This window comes from Caloenas nicobarica, chromosome Z, assembly GCF_036013445.1.
Source record: "Caloenas nicobarica isolate bCalNic1 chromosome Z, bCalNic1.hap1, whole genome shotgun sequence".
Taxonomy (NCBI): domain Eukaryota; kingdom Metazoa; phylum Chordata; class Aves; order Columbiformes; family Columbidae; genus Caloenas; species Caloenas nicobarica.
In genome coordinates, this window is record NC_088284.1 from 98,882,668 (window position 1) to 98,896,793 (window position 14,126).

General features: G+C 53.4%; 1 protein-coding gene across 1 annotated transcript in view; it reads right to left on the bottom strand.

Moving 5' to 3' along the window:
* Positions 1 to 14,126, bottom strand: part of ERI3 (ERI1 exoribonuclease family member 3) — a 131,851-nt gene that overhangs the window by 25,333 nt on the left and 92,392 nt on the right. The window contains exon 7 of the mRNA XM_065656150.1: positions 11,762 to 11,861. Coding sequence (XP_065512222.1) covers positions 11,762 to 11,861 — 100 coding nt within the window. The remainder of the gene's footprint in view (positions 1 to 11,761; positions 11,862 to 14,126) is intronic.

A 14,126-nucleotide genomic window follows, 5' to 3' on the forward strand; every position in this document is an offset into this window, starting at 1 on the left:
AGGCTAACTACAGCAGCAAAACTTACCCAGGGCTGCTGGGTGTTCTTGATCATTGCGGGGTTTTGCATTGCGTCACCAGGTAGGAGTTTTTCCATGGTTAAAGACCAGCTCAGCACCACGGGGGAATGAGGCGGGATGCTTCTGCAGCCCACCCAGCACAACAGCCCAGGCCCATGATCATGCTGCATCTCTGGTCCACTACCTGGCCAAAAACAGATCTGAGCTCTCAAGCCCCTACTTCATGCCTTCCCCTCAGAGACCTCCGAGCACGTAGGGCAGACAAGTCAGACCACAGCACTGGACACAGCAGCTCAGTCCCAGATGCGTGGACCAGCAGGACCACCCTTGGCAGTGACCATGACCCTCTCCTCCTGCCTCCCCTCCAGGTACTGCACACGGGCAGCACCTAGTTCAGGGCCCAGGCTGCTCAGAGCTGCTCAGGCTCTCGCTGGGTTTGAAGAACCCAGCTTCCAAGCTGGAGCAGGATTGTTCAGGTCTCTTGGAGACAGAGGGAACACCGCTGTCCCAGTGCAGTGCCTGCCACAGGGCTCTGCCGCAGGACTGGGAACAAGACAGAGCTTGGGCGGATAATGGCACAGTCGAGATCAGCCCGTGCAGTGGCGGCTGCGGCTTTGGGAAGAACCTCATGCTATGGAGGATGAAGAGGAGAGCAGACCCCTCTGATCCCACTGCAGACCGACAAAGCGAGCGAGGCCACACTGGGAAAGGGCAGCAGTTTGGCTGGCGCAGCCCTCCCTTCCTGCCAGAGCCCCTTGTCCTGGGCTTTCAACACATTAGCAACTTGGGAGCCGGGGAATTACGCCGATCTGTGTAAGAACAGGGAAAAAAAGCACCGGACAGATTTTTGATGGTTCATTGCCCATCTTCCCCACCCAGCAGCATCTTCCCCATCCAGACCTCATTCCTGCATCCTCCGCTGAGTTACACCAGCTATTAACACACTCCAAGTTCATTATCTTAAACAGGCCACTCAGGACACAGGGCAGCGATCCTTAAACCAATTAACGCGATCCTTTGATTTCAGGGGAGAACACAGAGGGGACTGTCAGTGTGGCGAGGCGCAAGTCACGGGTCAGAGCCCCTCAGCACTGAGGTGCCCCTTAGCTCTGAACAAGAGGTGGGGGCCGGCGGGCGGCTGCCAGACCCGGCTTCTGTCGGAGCCCTTCCCTGCAGCCTCAGTTCTTCCTGGGCACCGGAGCGAGTGAAGGAAAGCAGCACCATGATGCTTAACGGGGCTCTGGATGTCGAAAGAACCTCTGTCACGCCGTGCCTGGGTCAGGGCTGTCAGGAGGAGGGTGGTACCATGTCGCAGGGCTCATCCCGGCACAAAGAGAGCTTCCCTCTGTCATGACGGGGATGGTCATGGCACTGGTGATGCTCGACCCGAGGCTCACGGACATCCTGGGGTGCCAAGGGCAGCATCACCCCATAGTCCAACACTTTCTTTCTTTCTTTGCTTGGCCGTTTTTTAAAGCAGAAGTTCTCTCTTAGCGAAGTCTTTCAGGGGAGGTGGAGAGAGAGTAGGAAGCCAAAGAGAATCGTCTTGCTAGTCAAAGCCTTTAACAACTATTTTTAATATCAGGCAGAGGAGCAGGATTTTGAAATGAAACAGCCGCTGCCTCTTTGATGGGCGAGCTACAGATCTTGAAACAAGGTCCATTCCCTCCTCCTTCACTAACTAACAGCCATATTTCTCTCATTAAAGACAATCTGGCCGTATTTTCAAACTTCTTAACAAGGCGATCACCGTAATTTGAGATTTCTATTATCCATGCTCCTATTACAGCAGTCTTTTAAGCAGCTAGCTTTTTTTTTTTTTTGCTTTCTTTCCCCGACTTTATCTCTCCCCTCAAACTGCCATCAGTGGTAATGACGTGCAGGAAACAAGAGCGCCAAGAACCATCTCTTTTTTTCCCCTTCTTTTTGGTACTAGGTTGTGTGGGGCCAGCAATAAGGAATAAAATAAAAAGAGAAATGAAGTTTGGTTATCTCTTATCTGGAGTTTGGTTTTTAACCCACCCAGAAGCGCAAATGAGGCCAATGCAGTACCATATCTCCCTTGCCGATCACGGATCCCCCTCCCCAAAGACCCCCATCTCTCTCCCCTTCCCAAAGGTGCCTGGCCACAGCCCCCTCCCTGCCCCATTAGGCCTTCACTGGGCTCTGCCAGATGGATGCAATTTGCATAATATCACCGGCGGAGGCTGGCAGATCAACCGGGGTCAGGCTCTGACATCTCCAGCACAGTCTATCTCCAAGTGCTAATTTGGACTGCATTGATCTCGCTTTCTGATTTCTTTGTCATTTACGTCTGCAACGGTTTGACAGGAGATACAGAGACAGACAAGGGGGGTAAAGAAAGAGGGGGGGGAAGAAGAGGAGAGAAGCAAAGATTGTAGTTACAGATGTCTTTAAGGGAAAAAACAGATTAATCCAAGGACTCCTCTGAGGGTCGCAGCTTTGAAACATCCTAATTATCCTATTCTTATGAATTCCTGTACAGACTTAGAGGGGGGTCTTGTCAGGGAACTCGGGGGAATGCAAACTTGTTAAATTGTGATGGAGTCTCTCCTGCTGGCTGCTACCCCTTCCCCTCCTGCACCTTGCCATCGCTTCTCATTAGGTGAAGCAGGGCAGCTGTAAACTCGGCGTCCCTCACTGACATGGCCTTCCCTCCATACCTCTGCCACCACTTTCGTTAAAGGCAGAGCTTCAGTAAAACTTCGGCAGAAGCCTCTCCTCCTTGCAGAGGGGGACCACGGTGCTCACAGCCACCAGCCCTGCACTGCCCAGGGAGGCCAGAGCTGGCACAACGTGGATGCCCGACCCCTGAGGACAAAGGCGAACCCGAGAGGGACAGCAGCATCCTTGCGGTCCCCAGGGATGCAGGTGCGGAAGGACAGGTTTGAGGACACATTGCTGTTGCAGGACAGCATGATGTTACAAGACACCTTCTACCGGAGTTCATTGTACAGCAAGGCAGGCAATCCATGCTCTTAATTGAGATGTTTATGTTCATTAACAGGAAACTCTTACCATCCTCACGGGTAAGGGAAGACGCATTACCATTTAGCCTTGTCTGGGACACATCGCAGAGACACCAAGGCACCAAAAGAATCCATGGGGAAATCAAAATGTCACCCAGTGTTTTACGTCGCTACTTTCTACAGAAAAAGCTCTCTAGAAAGTTAATGTTCTTCTAAGGCCTATCACATAACATGTCTCACTATGTTGGAGGATGCCTCACGGTGCATGGGAAGTGCTGCTTGTTAGAGGGGCTGGAGAGCAAGTGCTAGCAAAGATGTTTTACCTGCCCAGCACAACAGTGTGGGGGGGGAATATTTTGCAAGGCTCAGTGACAGGACAAATAGCCAATAGTGGGATGGGTCCAAGGCAGTGCAAGGGTCTCTATAGTACAGATCAGTTCACATCTGCATGATCCTGAGTTTGGGAATGGCAGATTGGTAAGATGGAGCACACATAACAGAATCGTTTATGTTGGAAAAGGCCTTTAAGATCATCGAGTCAAACTGTTAACCTAATACTGCCAACTCCACTACTAAATCATGTCCCCAGGAGCCACATCCACACGTCTTTTAAACACCTCCAGGGATGGTGACTCAAGCACTTCCCTGGGCAGCCTGTTCCAATGCCTGACAACACTTTCCGCAAAGGAATTTTTCCTAATATCCAACCTAAACCTTCCCTGGTGCAACTTGAAGCCATTTCCTCTTGTCTCATCACTTGTTACCTGGGAAAAGAGACTGACATCCACCTCACTACAACCTCTCTTCAGGTAGTTGTAGACAGTGATAGTCTCCCCTCAGGCTCCTTTTCTCCAGGCTAAACAGCCCCAGTTCCCTCAGCTGCTCCTCATCAGACTTGTACTCCAGATCCATCACCAGCTTCGTTGTCCTTCTCTGAACTCTCTCCAGCACCTCAATGTCTTTCCTGTAGTGAGTGGCCCAAAACTGAACACAGGATTCGAGGTGCAGCCTCACCAGCACCAAGTACAGGGGAATGATCATTTCCCTAGTCCTGCTGGCCACACTATTCCTGATACAAGCCAGGATGGTGGTGGCCTTTTTGGCCACCTGAGCACACGCTGGTTCATGTTCAGCTGCTGTTGACCAACACCCTCGGATCCTTTTCTGCCTGGCAGCTTTCCAGCCACTCTTCCCCGAGCCTGTAGTGTTGCATGGAGTTGTTGTGACCCAAGTGCAGGACTTGGCACTTGTCCTTGTTGAACCTCAAACAATTTGCCTTGGCCCATCGATCCAGCTGGTCCAGATCCCTCTGTATGGCCTTCCTACCCTCAAGGAGATCAACACTCCCACCCATCTTGGTGTCATCTGCAAACTTACTGAGGGTGCACTTGATCCCCGGTCCAGATCTGCTCTTCTCACCAAGGGAGACAGTCTAAAACCAGAAGCCAGAGGAAGGGTGCTATAGCAGCAGCCATGCTGAAGGCCAGCTCCAGGACAACGCCAGTGCTGTCCTTCTGGGGAACAGCCACGTCTGGTGCTTGAGATGCACCTACCCCAATCTGCAGCTGGGCCTCCCAGGCACCACAGCACTGCGAACAGCAGACAGTCCAAAAATCCCTCTTAAACCTTCAGCCTGACACCGGTGCTGCAAACACCCCAACCAAATGGGCACTGCCACTGCCTGCCCTGGGGCTGGGAGGAGCACAAGCAGCACCCTGACTTTTCTCAGCCAGCCAAAGCCCTGCAGCCCATCTCACCCTCCCCTCCAAAGGCCACTCTCTCCGGGGACCAGGAGCCCTCAGGCGAGGAGCAAGGTGTGAGGAACCCATCACACCCCCTGGCAGGGAGCGGGGTCGGGTGGTCGCATGTGTCCCCACCCCAGTGGGTGCACGACCGACTTTTGACTTTCGGCAGGGTAGGACGGAGGGGTGAGTGCAGTCAACACAAACACTCAATCATCCTTCCTTTCTTTCTTCTGTGCCTCTTTTGTTAACTGCAGGAAACAGCTGAAAGACCTTGAGTTTCCCATTGTAGCATGTATGGGAACAGAGCTGCAGTGATCAGAACATACCCCCTGCTGCTCCTGGGGAAAAAGGGAGAGCAGAATCCTTTCTAAAAAGGGTTTACGATTAGAAGAGTGTTCTGTCACTCTGGCGCGCAGTAATCCACTGCGCCACCAAGTCCCTTCAGAGGGATGTCGAAAACTTAAATGACTGAAAGCAAAAGAGCCCCGGCTCAGGTTCCCAGGCAGCCAGACATCCTAATTATCTTTAGATCCACTCCCACATGGAGGGGAGAGAGCATACAAGAGTGAAAAAAAAAAAAAAAAAAGGGAAAAGAAAAGAAAAAGAAAGAGAAAAAAAAAGACTGTCACATTGCTTTTTTCTTTTTTTAAAAGCTTGTCTCTGCTCACTGCTTTTCCAGCTGTGACACCTCTCACGGTAGTTAATTAGAATCATGTCACCACGTTAATGTGCTCTGACTGGACTCTGACAGATGCATGTCCTCTAACCGGCCGCCCCAGCCGGCCCTTCCTCCCCACCCCTCCTCAGGATGCATGGCCCATATTTGTGACAGGACCCGTTGTCCCCTGCCTGCTGCCCTGTCCCCGCGGTCCGGGGTGCCCAGAGTGGCTGTTCGGTCCCTGCACCCTCCTCCCCGGGTGCTGGGACACACTGCCTGGCCGCGACACCCGGCATGCAGCCGTTCCACCTGTTCTGGATCCGCCTGACCTTTACAAGCGCTAATTCAAAATGACACTGCTCATTTGATGACATTTCTGTTGATTTTTACTTAAGTCTCTTTTAATTATTTAACTTGGAGTCTTTCCCCTTCTGCCTTGGGCTGGGTCCGCTGTGTGTGGGGCAGCGGCCCCGAGGCAGCCCCGTGCTCCGCTGTTGCTCTCGGCATCCCTCGGCAAAGGGACGGTGCGGTGCAAACGGCACTGCCCCCGGGCACAGCACCAGCTGGGTGCCACCTCCGCTGAGAAATGAAGAGCCAAAGAAGAACGGGGTGTGCCAGCTCTGGGCGAGTGCGGGGTCCCTCTCCGAGGCTTCTCCCATTCCCTGGGAGGGATGGGGAGGGTGAGACTGGCTCTGCCAGCCAGGACCACTTGAGATCAGATAAAAAGTAGTCAGAAAAATGAAAGAGAGTTTCACAGAATGCTGTCACTGTCCCCTTGTTACCCCTTCCCCACTGCAAAGGAGGCAGGGGGATGCCAAGGGTGACCACGGATCACACAGATGCTGGGCGGCTGCAGGCTTCCCTGCACCCCTGGGAGAGCCAGGGAAACGAAAAAGGAGAAAGGGAAAACAGGGAATAATGAGAGGAGGCTGAAATAAAGCCAGCAAGCTGCCAGAACCACAGGCTTCCAGGACCACAAGTTCCCAGCGCCTTACAGGGCAAGGCAAAGCCTCACCAGCCCCCGCCGAGCTCCCGGCGGGAGAGCCGTGCTGACAGCCAAAGGCACCCGTGACGGCGGGTGGCCTGTCCCCTGCCACCACACTCAGCCCTCTCCTCAATGTCAGCGCGGAGAGCAGCCCGGGACGCGAGCAGGCAGAGCGGTGCGGGGAGGGGACGGCTCCGGCGGGCAGGAGTCACCCCCGGCAGGCGCTGGCCTGGCTCCCCACGGCGATGGCAGCTCGTGGTAGTTAATTAGAATCGTGTCACTAAGTAAATGCGCTCTGACTGGACTCTGACAGCCGCTCACCTATGACACTGGGGGCCAGGAGACAATCCACATCAAACTACTGCAGTGTGACCCTTTTAACACAAAGAGTAAACTCACTGCACATCGAGTTGAAGCTCATTAAAACTGTCTACTCTGCGAGCATCCCATTAACCTCGCTGTTAAAAAACACGCAATTCCTCTTCTTCTTTCCGAGGCCTAATTAATGCTCTGGATCAGGAACAATATCACACCGTAACCTTCCAAGATTTCCAATCAGTAAATGAAAAGAGGGAGATGGGGCTGGGAAGGCAGGGTGGCTTGCGGGGCTGCTCACCGCACGGGCTGCTGACCTGCCTGTAGGGCTTGTCCATGGGGGAGCACGGCACAGCCCCGGCCACGGACTGCAGGCACGGGGGTGACGGCGAACCCGCGTGCGGAGGCTCACGGGATTACACCAGCTGGGGTAAAACAGCCCAGCAAGGGCATCGTGTTGAGACAGGCGCTAATATGGGACCAGGTCTCCTGGTATGGGTGCTGCGGGTTCGTTAGCAAGAGGCACAGCAGCCTGGCTACCCTGTTCCCCCCAAAAAGAAACAAACAAACCAGGCATTGAGAACTAAATTGAAAAGCATAATAATCTGCATGCTGAAGTCTAAACTTTAAAGAATCAATTAAATTCAATTAGATAAAAAAAAAGACCAGTAGCAAGGCGTCACATCATGTTTTCAAGACAGTCAATGCACTGGAGGTGGAAGGAGAGATGACAAATCAGAAACTAACTTTCCCAGCAGCAGCTACTTCTGCAGATTTGGAAACTTTTTCCTTTTTTCAGTGTATTTTCAGTTCAATAACTGGCTCGTTCAGAGCTGAGAAACAAAAAAGGACTAAAAGCCAGAAGGTGTGCCTTTTATCTTTTCCCTAATCAGGGAAACAAACAAACCAACAAACTAACCTGGGAGAGCATGAGATGCGCTAATTCTAAAATCTTGAAAGGTGGTTTCAAGAAACACTCCTTCAACTCACCCATCACTTCTCGCTTTGGCTTCACGCGCCAGCTGTTTTTAACTAAAAAGTATTCTGAAATTTACTTTCCCTTCTGTATTGAGTATATGCAGGGGAAACAGGATTTTACTAATAAAAACAATTCAAATTACTGCTGAGGTAGTTTTAGCATGGCATTCCAATTTTCATCCAACAGCATCACAACTCAAATAATGAGTAATAATTTAATCACCACCTCCTTAATAACAAATAGTTATTCACCTTTTTTCTAATGTAACAAATATCTAAAAACTAAGACTAAAGGCATATCATATTACATAATCAATCAAAATAAATGTAGCAAATACAGGACATTCAGTGAATAAAAGAATAACCAGATTTAATAACTGGGCAGTGGTAGGGAAAGCTGCACTTAGTTAAATAGGTACTGATCAGTAAAACTTGACCTTTTTTAGGGAAACAGATGAAAACAAAACAAAACAAGAAATGCAAAAGATAGAAAAAAAATCAATTACTGAATCCAGGTGCCCTGCTGCCGCATTTAAATCACAACTACAGCCTGGGATTTCAATCCTTCTGATTTACATCAGTTTCTGAAACTCAGTGGAGAGACCCCAATGCAAGAACGTGGCTCTGCTGGCGTGGAGCCTGTGCACACTGGTCTTTGCGTGAGAGAGACAAGAGCCCCATTACAAGCTGCAGCTCTCTTTTGGCAAGCAGCACCTCAAACACGTGTTTTAAGAACTGCAACGAGCACAAGCCCGTTAGATGACTAACTTCTTGGCAAGACTCAACTTCGTTTTGTTGAGGGCCAAGAAAACACCACACAAAAAGAAGTTCCTCACCCCAAGATCCTACAGCCCATGCTAGAGCTGATGCACATTTAATCCATGTTTGAGAAGAGATGGAAGCTGCAGAAAAAAGTCCTCTCTGGTCCTCAGAGCCACATTCAGCCCAGAGAGAATCCTTAGAGCTGAAATACCAACCCAAGGAGAGAAAGAGAGAAAGAAAGAGAGAGAGAGAGAAAGAAGGAGAGAAAGAAAGAGAGAGAGAAAGAGAGAAAGAGAGAGGAAGGAAGGAAGGAAGGAAGGAAGGAAGGAAGGAAGGAAAGAAGGAAGGAAGGAAAGAAGGAAGGAAGGTAGGTACAACAAGTTTGTCTCCTCATCCCATCTTCCACAGATTTCCTGCATCCTCATTCTCTGGAACAGGACTTTCCTACCTCCTTATTCTGCCTGGCACTTCCCAGCAAGCTGAAATACTGACATTTCCCCCCTTCCTTTACCTTTCCCCTCCCAAGAAAACAACTGCACCAGACCTGCACCCGTCCCACCCCAAGGCAGCTGTATTTCAGTGTATGCAGACACTTTGGTGTATTTAATGATGCAAAACACTTTCCTAAGCCCTCGACAAGATGTTCAGCTCACTTGCTTGTGGGTAGAAACCAGATGAAAGCCAGAACGCGAGCCCTGTTCAGCAGCTTGCTGCTGGGTATGACCCGCTGTATGTCCCAGGGATGTGGTTTGAGACACCACTGTGCTCTGAGAAAGGTGAAGTTACCATCCAGAATCTGGCCTCGCCGTGCAGGGTGTCGAGTGCCCTGAACTCCCTGGATTTTGAACAAGACAAAGGAAAGGAGATGAAGCATGGAGCGGGACTGGTCCCAGAGCATGCCAAGTGCAGGGATTTGGAGCAGGTATCTGCTGAGCCAGTGAATCAGAGAGTGATTTGAAAACAAAGCAATACACAACCGATCAGGCGAGACAGCAAAATTCCTTGCAAATTGTTTGCATAAACAAGGGGCCATCCACTGCAATTTTTCTGTCAGGTTTGAAGGGAAATATCCATGTTGCACATCCCTGCATAAGCAAGCTGAGGCTTCACAGGACTGCCTGCATCCCCCCAGACGGCTCGCCACGCTGCTGGGATAGGGGCCGTGCGGAGGCTCTGCTGCACAGCACGGTGTTCGTGAAACCCCTGCGGCTGGTGAACGTGTTGCCTTCTGCTCCTCAGCCCTCTTTGGTTTGCAGACTTCTGGACATCAGCAACCCACGACTGCCATGAAAATCAGAGGTTGACCCTGGTTACACCGACCTCAGGCTCCTTTCAGCAGGGAGGGAACGGGAGGGCAGCACTGGGCAGGGAAAGGGATGGCTTCTCTCAGCCCTGGAGCAAGAGTAGTTGAGAGCATGAAGAAGGAGAGTGATGGGGACTGCTCAGGTCACAAGGTGACCATCAGCAATTGTCCCAGTCTCAGTGGCTGACCTGGGAGGGGACACGGCTGTAGAGAAACGACACTTGCTCCAGGATGAGGCAGCAAGGCTGGACCCAAGGACACCGGTCCAGCCTATCTCTGCAGTGAGAAGCCCCTCCTTGGCCCTTGGCCTGGGGACCTCTTGGGCTGTCGCTAGAGCCAACGCTTGATCCATGATTAGGACCTGAAAAGCCAGCAGGCTGGGAAATGAAGTTGCCAGAAGTCCATGAGGGTGGTGCCCTGACAAAATGCCAGGCAAGGCATGTTTCCAGACACCAGCATCGCCCTGGGCCTTCTCCCAGGAGGGAGAAATGGAGAAGCATTTGGCAGAAATGAAGTAGCTAAACTCTCCTAAAGGACTGGAGCGGGGAGGGACAGGAACAGCATCTCTCTGAACTCCATCAGGCAGAGACATCTGTGCAAGACAACAGCACTGACATAAACACGTGCAGAAACCAACAGCAGATAGATGATACTCCAAAGCTGGGGACGCTCTGTCAGAGTAAGAGATGACAGCAATAGAGAGCTCTTGCCGTAAAATGAGGGAAGACGAGGCAAAAACCAACCCTGCATCCCCCAGGAGACTCTAGAAAAGCCCCAAGCTCCCAGACAGGACACACACACACAGCTCCTGCAGTCCCCGCTCCCTCCCCGTGATCCTCTCAACACAACACACAAGCAAGGCAAATCTGCTCCCAGGCAAGGAAGCAAATTTTAATGCTACCTCTGTCAATAATGCAACCAGATCCATAGTTCAAAAGGAGCTTGCTAATTAAAAGCTGGTGAGCTTTAAATAATTCATCTCCTTAACTTGGATTGATTGGAGAGTTTAATGGTTAGAGTCTTGAAACGATATTAAACAGCTTCCTCAAGGCCCAGGTAGCCGGTGACTTTTCCAAGTAAATCTTACCTCCTTTCAAACTTTAATGCTCACAAGTCACCGTGGATGAAGGGCTGGGAGTCAGAGGGAACACCTGACTAGTGGTCTCCAAGAGATGATCCAACGCCCCACACGGACACATGACAGGCAAGAATGACGCAGCCCTGAGCTACAGCCATGCCTACAGCCCAGTAAATCTGAGCTCCTGCCCACACTGCAGCCTGCTGCTGCCCCAGCTCTGTGCCCCTGGCCTTAAGCATCAGGCAGATATATGGCCTCAGTGTCCCGGGCCAGGTCTCCCTCCTCGTATCACTTTGATCCCTGCTGTGGAGAAGCTAAGGGAAACACGGAGCTCTGCCACTGTGCATGGTAGTCTCAGGTGTTTATCTTAGGGCAGGCTGAGGGACCGTGAAACTCATCACACATGTGAAGCAAATGGGATGATGATCCAATTCTCCAGCTGGAGCCACGCGTCTTCACTCTGCAGTGTGTTTCCAGCCAGCGTCCGAGGCTGTGCTGCCTGGCAGAGCCTACTTTCCAAGGGCCAATGCAGCATCCAGAGCAGCTGGAGGCCTGGCCTGACAGGGAGAGCATCCCATCCAGCCCAGGGACCCCTGCCCTGCGCTCCAGGCACCGCACAAGCCCTGGTGCTGCCCATATCCACCCCCAGCTTGAGTGCTGCCAGAGTGACCAAGGGGAGGAGCAGTTCCGCAGCCAGAGGGATGGGCAGGTGTAGTTGGCAGACTGGGATGTGCCAAGAACAGAGAGCTCATCCTGAGTCCCCATCCTGCCCTGACACATCTTCGTCCCTTCCACCAGCCAGAGGCCCTGCAGCCCTTTGGCTGGCTCTTGGCTCCCCAGCCTGGACCAGCTCTTGGAACTGAGGCACGTCCCACCAGCCTGGAGCAGCAGCTGTGGGGACAGGAAAGGCGCAGGGCGGCATCACTCACCTATCCCGCTGTGAGGCCTTCCTATGTGCTGTAGGTTCAGTCCTTTGTTCATGTCTAAGAGCCCGTTCTTTGGCCAACTCCCCATGGCAAAGCTGTATGCCTGGAAGAGAGAAGCAGAGGGTCAGAGCAGTTGCACAGCCCACGCGCAGACACGTTTTTGTGGGAGAACCTCACTGCCAGCTGTGCTCGCCTAGGCCTGGCTGCTCCCAGGGCCGGCATGGGTCTGCGTTCAGCTGTGTTCAGTGTGGACGCGGGCATCGCCCTCACAGCAGTTCTCCTGGAGCCACCTGCACAAAGCACCCTCACCCTGGTCTGTCCCACCTGATGCTCCTCAGAGAAGAGGTGACAAGGGCCTGTCCCCAAGCCTCGTCCAGGTGACAACCCTCACGGGGTTTGCTGGGCACCGTGCCAGATTGGCATCACCTGAGGCCACCTTCGCCATGCTGGAGCAAGCTGGGGGCTGTGAGTTCATCCCACTTGTCCCGGGGTTGCCCCTTCCCGTCCAACAAGCACAGTTCTCCCAGCTTTCCCTCTCCTGTCCATCCAGTTGCCTCACGGCTCTCCATCACTGGGAGAAACCGCACTGGGAGCCAGCACTGCTCACCCCACCGCACAGAGCCCGCAGCCTGGCCGGAGGGAGCCTGCTCCATCCCTGCCACGTCCTCGGGCAGGGCTCCCAGCAAGAGCGAGGCAGCTGGGAACCCGAGTGGCATAAAACCCCACCAGACAACGCAAACGTGAAAGCAGCCAGGCCCCCATGTCACACGCACGGCTGTAATTACAGCCTGACAGCCACGTATCTTCTTCATCTTGAGGAATTAAGCTCAGCGCCGCATTGTGAGCAGTAAGAAGGGCGCGTGGGCTTAGCGTCGCTCATGCCGGCGCTATCTCTGCTGCCGTGAGGGCCATTGTCCCCAGATGAGATCAGGTCAATCCAGCAGCCCCTATCTCCCTCCTGCAGCGGGGATCATCGCTAACCGCAGCCACGGCGCGGCAGGGCACTGCCGACACCCTCCGCAGGCTGCAAACGCCGGGGGAGATGCTCTCTGCAGTGGGAAACGGTTGAACAGGGCGAGTGGAGCTTAGCGATCCCCCCCGCCAGCCCACCGCCCCCTGCCTGCCATGGGGACGTGCTGCCGGTCCCTCTGCCCCCACTACCTGCTGCTCTGCCCAGCGTGGGCAGGGTTGGCCCCCACCGCTGGCATCCCCCTGGGAGCAACGGGGCTTCAGGGAGTTAATTTATTACTGCCCTGCGTAACCATTCATGCTGCTTTGTTACTCCTGCCTTAGCAAAACAGAGGGCTCCGCAGATAATTAATAGACAGCATTGCTAATCCTGTTGGGAGATGATTAGCAATTAAAACTCCTAATTAAGTCTATGCATAATTCACTGAACTTACACTTTGTGTACACAATGGGGAGGTTTCCTTTGCGTTCAACAAACATGCTCTGGGATCTCTGTCACCATGGCTGGGATGCAGGCTGGCCAGCTGCGGGGCAGGGGGGAGCCGGGGAGTTGGGGTGCAGGATGGGACCCCCCCACCCACCTGCTGGGTGGCTCTGGGTGATGGCGGCAGCAGCTCCGCGTGTGGCTCCCTCTCCTGGGCTCCGTCCCAAAGAGCAAGCGCAGGTACACCACAGGAAGGTCCCCATGCTCAGCACCAGCAGATCCAGGCCTGGGGTCAATAGCAGCGGGGGCCATCCCTGGGGAAGGGGTGTCCCCACACACTTTGGGGGAGGATGCGAAGGACGGGGAGGGAGGCCGGGGCAAGGCAGGCTCTGAGCTACCACATCACAGGCTGCCTTCCCAGCCCAGACACATCCCTCGGATCCCAGCCAGGAGCAATGGAGGGAGCACAGTGGGAGGCTGGCAGGATCCCGGGAAAGCCCCGGGGACAGCTCTGGAAAGCTCCTGACGGCTGGGCACCAGTGCCAACCTCCGCCTGCCTCCCCTGGCCCCGCAGCAGCAGCCGCGGTCAGTGCGTGCCCCGGCTCCAGGATCAGCACTGGGCCCATCTCTACATCGCGTTTTGCTTTCCTAACCAAGGTCATTCAGTACAGCAGCAATACCTGAGCAAACTAGCTAAGCAGCCGGGGTGGAAGCTGGCCTGACCACTGAAGGTCAAGTGTGCACTTATGCATATTCAAAGCTGCCTGCTGGATCGATCAGGTTTTAATTGTTTTTCCTGGGGTTTTGGAAGGAAGTGCCAGGGGCATTGATCAGTCCCAGACGAGGCTGCTCACACTTGGGGGCTGGCAGGGACCGTCACTTTGCTGCATGCAGAGGGAAATGCAGGCAGAGGTGACGGCAGGGCAGGGGAGAGGCCAGGCAGCCCACACGGGAGGAGGAGCCATCACCGGGCTG